Source organism: Electrona antarctica (genome assembly GCF_951216825.1).
Source record: "Electrona antarctica genome assembly, chromosome: 4".
Lineage (NCBI taxonomy): Eukaryota > Metazoa > Chordata > Actinopteri > Myctophiformes > Myctophidae > Electrona > Electrona antarctica.
In genome coordinates, this window is record NC_136809.1 from 33,937,198 (window position 1) to 33,955,105 (window position 17,908).

The following is a 17,908-nucleotide window of genomic DNA, read 5'->3' on the forward strand; positions in this document are numbered from 1 at the left end:
TTGCTCAAGGACACTTCGACACTAACTCTGGGGGAGCCCGGGTTCGAACAGGCAACCTTGCGGTTACCATCCAGCCACTCTACCCCTGAGCCACCGCCGTATTAGTTAGCTGGTGTGTTGGTACAGCTTTGTATTTTCATGCTCTGGCAACATTGTTTTTGAAATATTGATGCAATTTTTCAATTTAAACTGAATGTGACTGGACTGAATTGAACTAAGTAAGTAAGTAAGTTTGCCTACTGCAGACACCCCAGTATACAGTAAGCAAATATGGAGTGATAAGCCAGAGTGAGAGAGAGAGAGAGTCTCTGTGTGTGTGTGTGTGTGTGTGTGTGTGTGTGTGTGTGTGTGTGTGTGTGTTCTACCCCTGAGCCACCGCCGTATTAGTTAGCTGGTTTGTTGGTACAGCTTTGTATTTTCATGCTCTGGCAACATTGTTTTTGAAATATTGATGAAATTTTTCAATTTAAACTGAATGTGACTGGACTGAATTGAACTAAGTAAGTAAGTTTGCCTACTGCAGACACCCCAGTATACAGTAAGCAAATATGGAGTGATAAGCCAGAGTGAGAGAGAGACTCTCTGTGTGTGTGTGTGTGTGTGTGTGTGTGTGTGTGTGTGTGTGTGTGTGTGTGTGTGTGTGTGTGTGTGTGTGTGTGTGTGTGTGTGTGTGTGTGTGTGCGTGCGTGTGAGAGAGAGACGTATATCTGAAATAAGTTCAGAGGTATACAAGATAATGAAAAACTGACCTTGCTCTGCACGCGTTTCGTCCATTATCCTGTCCATCTGACCAATCGCGAGGCCGCACGGCACCTTCCGGCCAGCCATGAATGGAGGAGGGGGCCCATGCAAACGCAATGAAGTCCTCCTCACCTCCGATTGGACGCCGGGGAAGGCCAGTAAAATTCTGACACACACTCTCTCCTCTTTTAAACATTTCTAACTGTGTCATGTGTCTCTCTTTCTCTCTCTGTCTCACACACCTGTAGACATGAAAACACACACACTGGTCAGCCTGCTTCTACTGGGCCTCCTCCTCTGGGCCTCCTGTGGACGGACGCACGGCCAGGAGGACGCTGCAGGGACAGAGGAAACGCCAGCATCCGAGGAGGACGGAGACGGGGCGGAGGAGGAGGAGGTGCAGAAGAAGGAGAAGACAGAGGAGGTGGAGGAGGACAAAGACGTTCTCGTCCTGCACATCAACAACTTTGACACGGCCCTGAAGGAACACCGATTAGTGCTGGTCGAGTTCTGTGAGTTCAAAACTACAACCTTTTGATGATGATGATGATGATGATAAACAAAAAACACAATTTCAATCATACATACATTTTCATATTATTGTAGTGATTCTCAAAAGTGAGGTCCATGAATTCCACATACCAGCTCTGTCCGTGTGGGAAAAAGCACACAGCACTGGGACCACAAGGTCATGGGTTCGATCCTGGGCACCGTCAACTCAGCAGAATGAGTGGCGCCAAGTCCTGGCTGCTTATTTGTTGCATACATACCACTTCAGCAGTCCGACTATAACACAATGAAACGGGGATAGACTCTCTGTCTTTTTTTTTTTTTTTAAGGATATTTTTTTTGGCTTTTTCTGCCTTTATTGATAGGTTGAAAGTAGACTGACAGGAAATGGGGAGAGAGATGGGGGAAGACACGCGGCAAAGGCCATCGGGATCGGGAGTCGAGCCCGCGGCACACCGTCAGGCTGGCTTGGCAGCCTAGGTGCCAAGACGGTTGAGCTAACCGTCTGGGCCGACTTTTACTGTCTTACAGTATTTGGATTCTGTTGTTTCACATCAAGGTGAAATGTTCGTGCTTGTACTGCTTAACGTATACAAGGGCCAATTGGCCTGGTCCTCACAAGAGAAATGGTCGTTTTAAAACCGAATAGAGTTAGGCTTACAATTTACAAAATATTCATGTTGGGGTTAGGATTAGGATCAGGCATTTAGAGGGTTAGGTTTAGGGTTTTATTGTTTATTGTTTATTTGAATCCCCAATAGCTACTACCTTAGTAGCAGCTGGGGTCCACACATACAATTCATTACATAATATGAAAACATTTTACATGACAGTATAAGGAAAACTTAAAATACAACCAAATGTTAAAAACATTGATTATATGGCATTGTACATCATTGCATAAATATAATATCTTAATGATAACTCAACAACCATAAATACAAGTTCCATTGTTTAGGTACAGATACAGTATCAAAGAAACATTTTAACAGTGTGCAGTGTAAAAAAAATAAAAAATAAAAAAAAGGTTAGAGTTAGAGTTATACCTGACCTACTCGTAGGTCAGGTATTTTGCAGTAAATAGCAGATTAACAAACTGACATTGAATGGCAGCATGGTTTAATGATGTCTGCTGGTGTTGATCTGTCACATGGACAGTGAACGTGGTTAATAGTGAAAGCTTTCAGTCCAAACCTGGTGGCCCGGAGTACCGCGTCATCACACACGCACACACATGCACACATGCACGCACACACGCACGGCACGCATGCATGCACAGAGAACACACACGATGTGTCACGTCACTCACGTGCACAAGTGAGTGTGCACGTTACCTGGCCAGATGCTGTCTAGGCCAACTCTCTCACAGCTCACAGCAGAGCTGTGTCTTCACACAGAGAGAGAGAGAGAGAGAGAGAGAGAGAGAGAGAGAGAGAGAGAGAAGGGGAGATAAGGCCAGTTACCAACTGCCACTGTCTCTATCAGGAGCTAATTTCCATGTTGATTCTGCATGGTAGACTGGTAGTCCTGTGATGAACAGTCAAAAAGTGCTTTAGTTTTCGAGATACCCCTACCGGGCTTAGGACCAAACACAACATAGTTTTTCCTCATCTCTAAGGCCTCCCATACATGAAATGGATTCTTGTATAAAAATATTTTACTGCAAAAGTGGTGAAATTTAAATTATACACCCCAAAGTAAAAATACAGCCTGTCCGTCTGGGGATTAAGGCATATAAACTCATGTAGTCACAATGGAAGCTCTGAGAGGTTTACAACTTGGCATACCTGAAGCCAGGACATCCCTCTACATTCTAGAAAAAGAATAATGTCAATATGTGAATGTAAATATGAGATATAGACATTTGAACACATACCTACAATAGGCGGAAATAGGCGTGTCTTCTTTACTTTGTAGTGACTCTGACATGGATTGTCATAGCAACACATATGAGGGCTTGTATGGAAGGTGTGGTTCTGCTGAATCAATACCAATTGTGTAACTGTAGCTTGAATACTCGTGGAGTTATGGCACTAAACGTATATGGTTTCCCAAATGGGAGGAAATAAAGCAGTCCTAATGAAATCTACAGTATCAAACAGATTAGTTTTATTTTGACTTCACTTATGCAAGGGTGGTGAAATTATAACAAATTCACTTGAGTAGAAGTCCCTAAAATATATGAAATGTCACAAATGAGAAATTGTGAAAGTATATATGCAGCTTCAACAATAGTAGGCTACAGAGAGAAATGCATCCCTACAATAGAACTACCTAACTATTATTTAGCACACCTGGATGAGGGAAACCAAGCTCAATGCTCAATGTTATCCTCATACCAGCAAGTCATTCATTCATGTAGAGTTGATATAATCATTTAACATGTTTGCTTAAGGTAAAGTTGTATTTAGCTTCACCGCATCTGCATTGTATTGCCTATGGCTTTCTTCATAAAAGGTAAATCATTGCAAATATTTTGGAATATGAAAAGGATATATATTTGGAATAATGGCAAATCAAGTAGCTATCTGACCTAGCTTTAAGTTCCATTTAGTGTAACATACTAACAGAGCATGTCCAGTAGCCATTGACAATAGTAGAACCCTGACACTGTAGACCTTAGGGCGAGAAAAGGGCGAGGTCACATGCACGCATCGGCCTGGGTGACAGCAGACTGCTGGGCGAGCGCTGGCGCTTTGGCATGGGGAGTCAGATCAACATATGGAATTAATTATGTACTGGCCATATATGGAGCGTGTCTTGAGTATACAGGGATTAATGAGGTCAGATCAACATACAATATGGAATGTCAGAACAGGTCAGCTCCATTTATGGAGATCTAAGGGTTTGAGGTTTGAGGTCAGATGTAGAGTTGCTGGCCAATATTGATGACATCAGGGATCTCCATATATGGGCATTCTTATATATGGCCTTAATATTGATGAGGGATCTCCATCCCTGATGATGTCACAAGGTCACTATAACTAACAGACTAACTGACTGACAGTGACAGGACATTTATGTTTTCATAGTAAATGATGTGATGTGTGGTCGCTATTACAACATCGTTAAAAAAACATCCAAATACAAATAGAAAAAGGAAAGTGACACGGTCAATAATGCCAAAACCTCTGCAGTAGAAGACCTTCAACACTGAATGTTGCTCAACAGAGAAATGATGCTGATGTTCATAAAACCCTGGCTCCATATACCAACACTAAGCTCTCGTAACCTGATCGTATGAAGATAAATATCATACAATATATAACCTCTGACTGGGAGTTATAATGACATACTGAAGACTGAGCTCTGAGGAAGATGTGATGATGGTCTAAATACAGGAAAATCCTGGAAACTGAAGGAAAATCTCATTCATTACAATTTGAATTGTAGATTGAGCTGAAAGGTCTGATGTGGTATGCTCTGAAAGTGTGCCCATGGGATATGCACTGATAGAAGCTGCACGTCCAAGAAAAAATCACACCCGTGTGAACTGAGTGGTGTAAGGTTTTATATAGCATGATCAGCTGTGGTCTGACGTAATGTCTGACGTAATGAAATCACACCTGGATGTGATTTCACAACTGGCTTTTTTTGTGCATGGTTGCTATGTTCAAAATAATTTCTGACGTAATTAAATCACACCCGGGTGAACTGGATGACCGTAGCAACCATGCTCATTTTCTTCTGCACACAAAAGCCAGTTGTAGGAGTGGTTTACACCACTCAAAAAACAGAGCTGTAGAACTTCAGATATATTGATGAAGAAAATCATGGACCAGTATGTCATCATAACGCTTAGTTTAGTGTCATCACTTTCATTTAATTAAATTAAAATAGGTGAACATTTGGTCTGCGGTTCTGATTCTTTGTTTTGTCTGGCAGCTGCTTTATTTCCTTTAGAGGTTTAAGGTAGCTTTTATGATGTTTATATAATACAAGAGCAGCCGACGATACAAATTCATCAACGTTCATTGTCTCTGTTACTATTATCAACCTTATTCAGTCTTCTTGATGAGACTGCATGGTGCAGGCATACTCTCACTCTCAACATTTGTAGTTTGCTCAGCAACATGATACATGATAAGATATCTTTAATTTGAAGGAAAGTATATTTTCTGTATTTGGAGCCAGGGTTTTCATCATCATCATCTCTCTGTTGAGCACCATTTAGTATGTGTTGAAGGTCTTCTGCTTTAGGGTTTGTGACATTGTGGATCTTGTTTCTTTGCTTTTTCTAAATGTTTACCACAGATGATACAAATATTTGGATCCAATGTTTGTACATCACACTCCATTCTGGTAAAAAAAAAAAAAAGAAAGACAAATAGGTTCAGAATTCATCAATCAACTATGTTGTGTCCGACCGTACGCTACTATAGTTAGGTACTATGCACAGTAACCATGCTGTTACAAGTGATACTAATGAACCATTCTGGTGAGACAGAGTCTGGGCTTTTCTATTATGCTACTGGACAGGATCTGTTACACTAAATGGAGCTTAAAGTTAGGTCACTCCAGCTAGCTAAATAGCTACTAGACTTGACAAGGTTCTTCTGCTCTTTTCACATTCCAAAATATTTGCTGTCAGTTTATGAAGAAACCCATATATGCAACACGATGCAGATAGAGCAGATGGAGACAAATACTGTAAAAAAATATTATGTAAAATGATATCAACTCCTACAGAAATGAATGACTTTAATTGCATTGTTCCATAAGTCTTGTCTTATTAATACTGGTATAACTTAAGAGGGACACAGGACATGGGGATACTGGTATAACTTAAGAGGGACACAGGACATGGGACACAGGACATGGGGAAAATATGAGAATTGATTGTGTTTGTTTTGTATAAGGGATGTGAAAAGTTACTGTACATTGCTTTTCTAAATAAAGTAAACAATACAAAATGAAAATTGTGAAAATTGTGGAGGGCAGAGATCCAGGAATCCTGAGTTGGTGTTTGCTAGACTCTCGCAGTAACTAATGACTTGCTGTTATGAGGATAACATTGATCATTGAGCACCCTCATCCAGGTCTGTGCTATATAATAGTAGTTCTATTGTAGGCCTGCATTTCTCTGCAGTATTGTTGCAGCTGCAATATTCTTTTCACAATTTCTCAAGTTTGGGATTTCATACATTTTGGAACTTCTATTCAAGTCAATTTGTTATAATTATTCCACCAATGATAAGTGAAGTCAAAATAAAACTAGAAAGGTGCAATTCTGGGAAATTGCAAGTGTGGTTGCACTGACGTGAGTCACAAAGCATATAGGGACCTGGGAACTGAATTCCGTCTTACCGTTTGTATTCTATATTGTGATGTCATGTGAAGCATGACAACAGTGACAACAGTGTGTGAAGCATATGACAAAAAGCTTCACTTTTCTGTTGTGCAAAAGTTAACACAAATCACACCTGTGTGAAGTGAGGGGGGCTAATATATTAAAGTCTAACTCATGTTGATTAGGTGATGTAATGGTGATGTGAAACAAACGGTGTAAACACATTAAATGCCATTAACAATAAAGATGACGCAAATGTTCTCTTTATTGGCAATGGCGTTTAAAAAAAAAACATTGAACAAAAAAACCCATTAAAACTCCCTCAAAAAGCACCTTGCTGGCAAAAAAATATCAGACAGAGAACAATAGTGTGTTGGTGTTGCCTAGAGCAACCACACTAACTAATACTGTCGATTTCATTAGGACTGTTTTATTCCCCCCATTTGGGACACAATGTACGTTTAGTGCCATAACTCCACGAGTATGCAAGCTACAATTACACAATTGGTATTGCTGGATACAGTAGAACCACACCATTCCTACAAGCCCTCATAATGTGTTGCTATGACAATCCATGTCAGAGTCACTGCAAAGTAAAGAAGACACTATACAGATTTACATTTTCGCCTATTGTAGGTATGTGTTCAAATGACTATCTCATATTTACATTCACATATTGACATTATTATTTTTCTAGAATGTAGAGGTATGTCCTGGCTTCAGGTATGCCAAGTTGTAAACCTCTCAGAGCTTCCATTGTGAATCTACATGACTTTATATGCCTTAATCCCCAGACGGACAGGCTGTATTTTTAGTTTGAGGTGTATGACTTTAAATATCAATTTCACCACTTTTACAGTAAAATATTTTTATACAAGAATCCATTTCATGTATGGGAGGCCTTAGAGATGAGGAAAAACGATGCTGTGTTTGGTCCTAAGCCCGGTAGGGGTATGCCAATTTCTGGGGGCCATTGTCACAGTACTATGGTGGCTCGCAATGCTTCAATCCCATAGCCTAGCTCAAAGTGTCAATCCCATGTAGTAGGCCTACCACTGGTACACATACCACAGGTTGAGAATCACTGCTGTATAGCTCAATGTGTCAATCACATAGCTAAGGTCAGTGTCTCTCTTCCACACATAGTTGATTAATTACGTAGACACTATAGGACAGAGACAGTTCACTACAAACATTATTGTTTTTAACTGTACACTAAAATCTGTCTGGAAATACTCTATTTGATGTGAGAAATAGGCAATGCATTGCAGTAACATAAACAAGTGTTACTGCAACACTTGTTACTGTTACATTTGTGTTGCATTTAGATCCTAGAGCCGAGGTGATGGGACGGTCGGCAGAGAGTTATTTGCGATGAGAAATTTCCAACCCATGTTTCATTAGGAAATATGTGACAATATTGTGTTTGCAAAAATCCATTTAATTTTAAAAGCTAGAAACTGCATGCGTGTGTGTGTGTTTGTGTGTGTGTGTGTGTGTGCGTGCGTGCGTGCGTGCGTGCGTGCGTGCGTGCGTGCGTGCGTGCGTGCTCTTGCAGATGCCCCATGGTGTGGACACTGTCGGCAGTTAGAGCCCGTATACGTCGAGGCTGCTGGGAAACTGAAGGCGGAGGAGCCAGGGATGCGACTGGCCAAGGTGGACGCAAGCGAGGAGAAAGAGCTGGCCGATGAGTTTGACATCGGAGGATTCCCAACACTCAGACTGTTTGTGGATGGAGACAGAAAGAACCCAGTCGACTATACTGGTAAACAGAAATCCAGTTAATACTGGTAAACACTGTGTTTACCAGTTCATTGTTTATACTGGTAAACACATAACCAGTTTGTTGTTTATACTGGTAAACACACAACCAGTCTGTAGAATAGACAGTCGTGGAAGAAGTAGACTTTTTACTTCACCCATTTTCAACCTATCTTTGCCTCCGGGTCTTAGGTTAAGTCATAGGACCTGGCACTTAAAATAGGGCCCCCTGTCTCAGATGAGGGCTGTGATCAGTTCAGAAACCTGTCTATATCAGTGACATCATCAGCAGGTTTGATCATTTCAAACAAGATTTACAATGGCTTCTAACTTTCCAGGAAGAGAAAGGCTGTAATTTTTGGATTCCCCATCGATGATGTCATTGGTAAGCAGGTTTCTGAACTGTCCAAATCCCACCAACGAGACATAGCGTGAGTAAACGGAAATGGTGGGGCAGGATCGCGGGAGGAGTATAGGATGAAGGCTCCATGTCCTCCCGGTGGGGACTCCTCACTGGCAGGTGAGTGAGGGAGAAATCAATTGGCATAACGAAATTGGGGAGAAAAAAGGAGTAAAAGTGAAAGTGCTCCTTTACGTAAAAGTAGCAATAATAACACAATATAAAAATATTCTGTTCTGTATTCCGAATTTGAATGTGAAAGTACAAAAATATTCGCATCAGAATATACTTAGACTGCCAAAGTAAAAAGGCTAATAACATTTATCAAGCTTTTTTCATGTAGCCAATATGGTCACAACAGTATAGGCATTTTTTTAAATAGACAATCATAGTAGAATAATAGTGATTAATTGGTTAACTAAAAGTATGTTTTGTAATAATAATTAAATCTTCAAGTATCTAGAAATGTATGTTTTCAAATAATTGTAGTGTAAAAAGGTATTGAGAAATGGACATACTCAGGTATGGTACTCAAAACTGTACTTAATTGCAATATTTGAGTAAACGTACTTAAATGTACCACCACTGTGTCCAGGAAAGAAGACTGTGGCTGGTAGGCCTACTGTATATATCATTAGATACCGGTATTAAACAGTAATACATTTCATGTTAAACAGGAAAGAGGACTGTAGCTGGTATCATCCAGTGGATGAAGAAGAGGGCTGGACCTGGTCTGGCTGTGCTGGAAAACACAAAGTCTGCTGCCGACTTCATCAGCTCTCACAATGTCTCTGTGGTCGGCTTCTTTACTGTACGTATCTGTCTGTCTGTCTGTCTGTCTGTCTGTCTGTCTGTCTGTCTGTCTGTCTGTCTGTCTGTCTGTCTGTAATAATGCAAACCTCAAGATCTGTCTGTCTATCTATCTATCTATCTATCTATCTATCTATCTATCTATCTATCTATCTATCTATCTATCTATCTATCTATCTATCTATCTATCTATCTATCTATCTATCTATCTATCTATCTATCTATCTATCTATCTATCTGCAGAATGCGGACAGTGAGGACGGGAAGGTGCTACGTGATGTTGCTATGAGCATGGTTGACATGGAGTTTGCCATGACAACCAGTCCTGAGGTGTTTCAGAAATACGAAGTAAAAACCAACACAGTGGTTCTGTTTAAAAAGGTACAGAACCCACGCACGCACGCACGCACGCACGCACGCACGCACGCACGCACGCAAACACAGGACATTAACATTTTGGGAGAGCAATTTTATAAATGCCATTTATTTTAAATAAACAAGCAGGAAGGGTGTACACCAATAGTGCAGAGGTGCTGACCACCGTGCAAAAGCATGAAAAAAGAGGCTGCAACACGGCTCGTAGCCACGATGCAAAAGATTAATTCATTATAAACCAAAGTTTCGAACTGACAAAAGCATGATATATATGTATTCTTGAAGTGTATCTTTTGTCAGCCTCGAAATGTTGGATTCTTAATTAATCATAATGATAATGAATGTATTTGTGTAGTGCTTTTCTAAAAAGAATAATTACAAAGTGCTTTACATAAATACATACGTTAAAACAGCAGACAACCAAGCAATACAACAGCCAATCAATAAAAACAACAAAATATCAACAGCATGAACAATATACGGTAGAGTAAGTCCCAATTAAAGGCCACATTTAACATACTGTAGTGGTGTGTTTTCAGAAGAGATTTAAGCACCAATTGAGTTCCAAATAGTAATCTTTTGAATCGTGGCTATGAGCTGTGCATGTGGCCTCATAAAAGACAAATTAAAATGTTGCACAAAGTACTTGTACTACAGTAGGCCTAGTCATTCAAATTAGTTGTTAGTAGTAGTGAATGTTTTACTAATTGTAAGATGTTTTTTTTAACCATAACACAACACATAATATATTGAGGAAGCAGTGATGATGCTATACTGTTGTTGTTGTTGTTGTTGTTTGTTATTTCTTTTACCACCACCTAGTGGCAGGATGTTTGTCTGTTGTTTAAAATGTGTGGGTGCACTGTGTGTGTGTGTGTGTGTGTGTGTGTGTGTGTGTGTGTGTGTGTGTGTGTGTGTGTGTGTGTGTTTGTGTGTGTGTGTGTGCGCGCGTCAGTTTGATGATGGCAGAGCAGACCACACGTTTGAAGAAGGGAAGCTGGTGAAAGAAGAGCTGACCTCCTTCATTCACACCAACAGCATTGAGCTGGTCATTCCATTCAGTGAACAGGTACACGCACGCACGCACGCACACACACACACACACACACACACACACACACACACACACACACACACACACACACACACACACACACACACACACACACACACACACACACACACACACACACACACACACACACACACACACACACACACACATTCATGAATGAATGAATTTGTATTTGCGTGTCTTGTCGTTAAGACCCATCCCTTACGGGATTATAAGACACCAACAACATAAATTTACAATATCACGTTCACTTCCCACACAGAAGTTACACCAAGTATTTGATAAAAACAAAAACAGAAATAAGCAAAAACATGAAAATAAAAATAAAATACATCACATATAAGTTTTATTTGTCCGTATGTCCCAAGCTTTCTCTATATATTCTGCTAATGCAAATATCTTCTGTTCGAAAATCCATCTCAGTCGCATCACTTAACCACATCAGATCTATATTTTTACATCTGTTAAATAACTTTGTGTAACTGTGTGTGTGTGTGTGTGTGTGTGTGTGTGTGTGTGTGTGTGTGTGTGTGTGTGTGTGTGTGTGTGTGTGTGTGTGTGTGTGTGTGTGCGCGCGTGTGCGTGTTCAGAATGCAGATAAGATCTTTGGCTCTAAGATTAAAACACACAGTCTGCTGTTCATCAACTCTACAGTGGAGAGCCAGTCATCTCTGCTGGAGCCCTACACGACCGTAGCCAAGGAGTACAAGGACAAGGTGCGTCTGAGGAACTACTGGACTATAGCCTTCAGTGATGTCAATAGGTTTTCAATGTAATGGGTCCCGGGACCCAGGGGTGGTCTTTTAGATGGGTCCCATGGTCATTTTATGAGTCCCGCTTTAACAACGTTAAGGAGTCATATTTTGTAATTTTTACAAATTGCAACATTTAACTCCCATTTCATCTAGTATGGTTATAAAATGGTTATATTCATGTATAAAATATATCTGAAAGAAATAAACACAATTCTAAATCTGACAATTGCAAAGAGTTATGCAAACAACAGTGCAAATTATATATGCTAACACAAAGTAAATTAAATAGAACCAAATTACAGTACAGTGCTGAGTACAGTAGTGCGTCCATGGGACCACAGATGGGTCTATTATCAATAATCAGCGTTTTGGGATGCAAAATGCACCCTGGCCTATAGCATCACTGAGCCATACATCACGTGGAGGATAGACTTTTCCTTCCAAACTGACTATAGTGTGAGCCGGTCTCAAGCCTCGGTCCGCATGCGTTAGGTGTCAGGAGGACGTCTCCTTAACGCTGGTACTTTCAACTTCCTGCGCAAATATTTATGTAATTAATTACAATTTCTCTCATGTGTGAGAGATGGACCAGAGCTAGGCCATGACCTATGTCAGAGAGTGTCTATCTGGAAGCGGGGGGGTTAGCGTTTCGCTTCCGCTTCCTCCAAATTCAACTTTGAAACAATCAACAGCGTAAGTCTTGCCCAGTGTGTCTACGCCACGAATTCCCCAAATAATTTACATATCCAGTTGGATGTTGGAATATATTATTAGTTTTTATAGTAGTATAGTAGTATAGTAGTTTCTTGACTGCTTTTTTGGGGATGACAATACATTTGTGTGTGTGTGTGTGTGTGTGAGTGTGTGTGTGTGTGTGTGTGTGCACGTGCGTGCGTGCCTGTGTGAGTATGTGTGTTTGTGTGTGTGTGTGTGTGTGTGTGTGTGTGTGTGTCTGTGTGTAGGTACTGTTCATTGTGATTGATGTGACCATGTCGTTGAGTCATGTGTTGAAGTACTTCGGCCTAACGGAGAGCGACGCCCCCACAGTGCGCATCATCGACACACAAACGGTGAAGAAATACGCCATGGAAGAGACGCTCATCAACGAAGACACCATCAGACACTTCTGTCAGCAAGTCCTGGACGGAAGCATGAAGGTAACACACCAAAACAAAGATGGTTGAATAAATATCTCATATAATAACAGTAGCCTCAGCCTGTAGGATGGACTCTTACGGGTTGCTTCCATTTGTACTCTTCCACACTTCCACAGGATCTGTGCTCTAATCTAACTTTTTCCATGTCAAGGACCCCAACTTGATATGTATTTGGCTGCGGACCCCTATCTGAAAAGAGTTTGTGCCAGGGAAGGGACCCCCAAAATGGAAGATTTCACAAGTTCACAATGCGTCGCTATGCGACACATTGTGAACCCGTGTTGCCAGATGGGAAATGCTGAATTATCGTACTGGTGGCTTAAAATTTGAAAGAAAACTATTGTACACAGCGAAAACATTTAAGTCACACATGTAAATTAATTTCACAACGAATTGGCGTATTAATAAGTCTAAGAAACAACCTTGTTTGAGACTCCTATGTGACAAAAACACATCACATATGCTGCGTGGAAGCAGGCAAGGGTTTTTAATGTAAATTCATGCATTCACTTTTTTGTGATATGGCAAAATGATGTACGTTTGGGCATTTTTGTAATTATTATTATCGTACAGAGGGTGAAATTATCGTACAAATACGATAATTATCATACATCTGGCAACGCTGTTAGGACCACTGCTTTATGTATCTGGTTTGTGTGCATTGCAGCCACACCTGCTGAGCGAGTCCATTCCAGAGGAATGGGACAAGGCTCCTGTCAAGGTTCTGGTGGGAAAGAACTTCGAGCAGGTCGCTCTGGACCCCACCAAGAATGTCTTTATAGAGTTCTGTAAGTCTGTCTGTCTGTTTCGATGTCTGTCTCGATGTATGTCTGTCTGTCTGGCATAGATTTGGGTAGATTTGTTACTTGTGTGTGTGTGTGTGTGTGTGTGTGTGTGTGTGTGTGTGTGTGTGTGTGTGTGTGTGTGTGTGTGTGTGTGTGTGTGTGTGTGTGTGTGTGTGTGTGTGTGTGTGTGCAGATGCTCCATGGTGTGGTCATTGTAAGGAGTTGGCTCCTATCTGGGACAAGTTGGGAGAGAAGTACGCTGACCACGATGACATCATCATAGCCAAGATGGACTCCACCGCCAACGAGGTGGAGTCTGTGGTCGTGTCTGGATTCCCCTCGCTCAAGTACTTCCCTGCTGGAGGGAAAGAGGTACTGCACGCACGCACGCACGCACCCGAAAAGTGTGTCTTAATGACTGTTAGTGCTGCTGAGGATGTGTCCCTTTCTTTAAATTACTAGAGTCATGTTACTTATAATATATTGCATTATATGTGTGCATTTGTGCCTTTATCCAAAGTGCTTTACAATGTGTGTTACATTCACACACAACCATATGCAAGGCACCAACCTGCTTATCAGAAGCAATTAAGACATTAAATCAAGAGGAGCCCGGAATCCTTCCATTTCCCAAGCAACCACCTTGCCTTCGTCGCCTCTGTGATATATTACTACTGGTAGTATTAGTGTAGTTGGTATTACTGGTATAGTATTAGCCAAAAGAAAGACATCCCATATCCAGTTAGTTTTCTTCCCGTATGAGCGTGAAGTAGGTGGCAACCTTTTTAGGAGACCGGAAACAAGATATTATTTCCAACGGAAGAGTGAACGTTCTTTACTTTAGCCCCATGCTTGGTCACTGAACTAAATATTGGACCCAATCGTCACAAGTCACACAATCTTCCAAAGATTTCCACACTAAAATGGCTTTTTTAGAGGGCAAAACAAAAACATAACAAAATAAAACTAGAAAAAAAAACTAGGCACAGGTCTCCACCAGAAGGATAGGAGTGTTTGTGATGATTGGACACAAATTTGTTTAGGAGTAATATAAACATATTGGCCTGTTATAGCGCCACCATGACACTGATTTGAAAAGATTGAAAAAATGTGTTTAGCAAAAGGTTTATAACTGACCGTTCTGAAGAATTTGGGGCAGGGGTTAGTCGTTCCACGGAGTGTGTGTGCAGAGTTTAGCATCGGCCGGGCCAACAGTGCCGGAGATTAGCTGTACACAGACTCTCCATGCCTTCGGCCTGGTGGAGACAACAAAGCTTGTCTCTGTCTGTCTGTCTGTGCTCTAGGTGGTGGACTACACTGGCAGCAGAGACTTTGACACCATGTCCAAGTTCCTAGACAATGGAGGAGTGCTGCCCGAAGAGCCTGAAGATGATGATGATGACGAAGATGAGGTGTGTATATGTGTACAGTTAATCTCTCTACATCAGTGGTTCTCAATCTTTTTTTTTATGAAGGACCCCCAAATTAACATGTATTTGGCCACGGATCCCCATCAGGAAATATTTTGTGCCAGGGACCCCCCACACAAGAGTGTGTGTGTGTGTGTGTGTGTGTGTGTGTGTGTGTGTGTGTGTGTGTGTGTGTGTGTGTGTGTGTGTGTGTGTGTGTGTGTGTGTGTGTGTGTGTGTGTGTGTGTGTGCATGCGTGTTAGTTCATTGAGACATGGAAGTCAGAAGGTTTATATATTTCCCCGGACCCCTTCATTCATTCTCGAACAGTAATTCAGTCTGCTCCTTTAAGTCAACTCCCTTCACATTCACTCACATCCAGTCATCCACATTCCCTCAGTGCAAATCAGGTGGTCCATTTAAGCAGTCACTATTCTGCATTCACTCTAAGTGCTAGCTGACACATGTTGTCCAAATGCCGGTGTTCAATTTCCCTCCATCTCCCTGGCTTCCTCCCTGTGGCATCTAGTTCTGTAATGGGTGATTCTGTGATTATATGTGATTTACTGATTTATGGCTTGTACCATGATACGTGGTATCTAGTTCTGTAATGGGTGATTCTGTGATTATAATGTGATTCATGTATTGTTCTATTATGACATGTATCTGTGATATATGGCATTCAATTGAAAGTTGTTATGTTGTTCATTTAATGTCTTTATATTGTGCTCTGGGGGGTTGTTGTGGATATAATCAGAGCTGTGTCTCGGTGCACAGGTAATCTGAGATATCAAACGAGCAGGGCCACACCGCCATACAAATACAATAGCTTTGCAATAAATGGTTAATGGTCAATCTGAGCTGAAGAGTCTTAATGAAATAGGGTTAAAAGTAAATTGACTTTCCATGCTATATATTAGACATTTTTGCTGGGGACCCCCTGGAACTCCCCAAGTCCCTGGATTCCACTTTGAGAACCACTGCTTCATCCAATTCAATCTGTGTTCCTTGGTCAGGTGACACCAGCAGCCAATGAGACGACTAAGGATGAGCTGTGATGTCGCATTCTCCAGCCAATCAGGATCAGTCCATCTGCTTGCATTGTTTGTTAATAAAGAACACTTTCATTCATAATAAAACTATGGCGTTGTTTGTTTATTTATTTAATCTTTAATTAACTGTAAAATACAGCTAATCGTATACTTAAATATTAACTATATTTACTTGTTAACATTTACGTTTTTACCTGGTGCACCCCAAACATAGCCTACCGGTATATTCAAAAATAACAGATCAGAAAAGAGAAAGAGAGAGAGAGAGAGTGCAAACAAATGAATGGACCCTCTTGTAAACAATTGTAATGCTTAATTGGGTCGTCCACTCACAGTTAACAGTCTTTGTATTGAGTTTGTGCTTGAAATGTACTGTAATTCTGCAAACTGTTAAATAAATATTTCAATCAATCAATCAGCGGTGGCCGAACGGATTGCGGAGCGGTCTTGATACCGGAAGGTCGCCAGTTCGAATCAGCGGTCCGACACGTTAAAATTACCACCGCTGAAGAGCCCTTGAACAAGGCATTGAACCACTACGATGAAATGTTCTATGAGCAGGGCCTGGCTGGAAACAAGTTCTTGAGCTTAGCCCAGATACCCTTGGTAAATATAGTAATAATTTCATTTCATTTCATTTCAATCAATGACCTTATGCCAAACTTGCATTTCACTGACCAGTAGGCTTTCTACTTCAGAGGAATAAATAATGTGAAACGATATGTGACATATAGGCTATGTCAAAGAAAATAATAGTAGTGGTAAAAGTAAAAGACAGTTGTTTATTTATGGTTGCTCTTAATCATTTATTTTTTTATTTTTTTAACACTACATCCATCTTATTTGGGAAAGGCTTGTCTACACTTATTACAATAAATGCGGTAGAGAAAGTATAATTCAATTATATTAGAATATAAAGACATGAAATAACTAAAAAGGTCCAACGTTGTATAGACCCATTAGATCTATAGAGTTATTATAGGCCTACCTGATTAGACCCGATTATTGAGTTGTACTTGAAATGTACTGTTAATAAATATGAATATAGAGCACCGAAGTCCTGACGTCAGTGCCATGGTTCATGTATGTTTTTATAAGCATTGTACTCTCCATAGGGGGATTTTAGATCGCCTCATATAAGAACTGTGTTTGAAAAATAAACTGATCACCCCGGCCTTTTCACTCATATGGATATGAAGCATCGACTGAAGGTGGAAATGTACAAATATACCCAAAGAGTAACAAAATAAGCGTTAGAAACGAGCCAAACAACCCAGAGACTAAATTTCCGGGTAGGCTGCTTCTGCCCGCAGCCCGTCGCACAACAGAAACTGAACGTTAATTACGTTTATTTAAATTTAAATTTTATATATATATATAATGTATCGTGGTTAGTACGAGTCGAGTCACCACCAGCTGAGCTTACGTCAACGAGGAATCTCAGGAACGCAATATGTTGACAGCTGGGCGTGATGTATATGCTCAGCGACATTGCATTCATATGTAGTTTCAAGGCTTTTGCGGTCACATTAATTCCATTTTCTCTAGAAACTGGCTGTATCAAATATGAATGGACATCATTAACGACGCACAGCCACTCCCCTGACAGAAACGCTGAGGTGGTCGGTTTATTTTTCAAACACAGTTCTTATATGAAGCGACCTAAAATCGCCGTTTGGGGATCTCAATGCAAATAAACAAATACACGAACCTGGAGATTGACGCCCTCTACTGAAAGTGACGTCAGACTTCGGAGCTCTATTTCAATCAATCAATAGCCTATGGTGT

At 40.8% G+C, this 17,908-nt stretch overlaps 2 protein-coding genes across 2 annotated transcripts in view; both read left to right on the forward strand.

Annotated features, from left to right (window-relative positions):
- The window catches only part of LOC306921270 (extracellular calcium-sensing receptor-like), a gene marked incomplete at both ends in the record, with an annotated part of 291,036 nt that overhangs the window by 216,134 nt on the left and 56,994 nt on the right, over nucleotides 1-17,908 (forward strand). The window lies entirely within an intron of this gene.
- pdia2 (protein disulfide isomerase family A, member 2) lies at nucleotides 992-16,203 on the forward strand (the record flags this gene model as incomplete). The annotated part of the gene is made up of 11 exons (XM_079499175.1): nucleotides 992-1,253; nucleotides 8,100-8,306; nucleotides 9,380-9,513; nucleotides 9,756-9,893; nucleotides 10,843-10,956; nucleotides 11,553-11,678; nucleotides 12,680-12,874; nucleotides 13,542-13,662; nucleotides 13,853-14,031; nucleotides 14,964-15,071; nucleotides 16,085-16,203. The coding sequence occupies 11 exons, from the start codon at nucleotides 992-994 to the stop codon at nucleotides 16,124-16,126; spliced, it is 1,626 nt and encodes a 541-aa protein (XP_079355301.1). The 3' UTR covers nucleotides 16,127-16,203.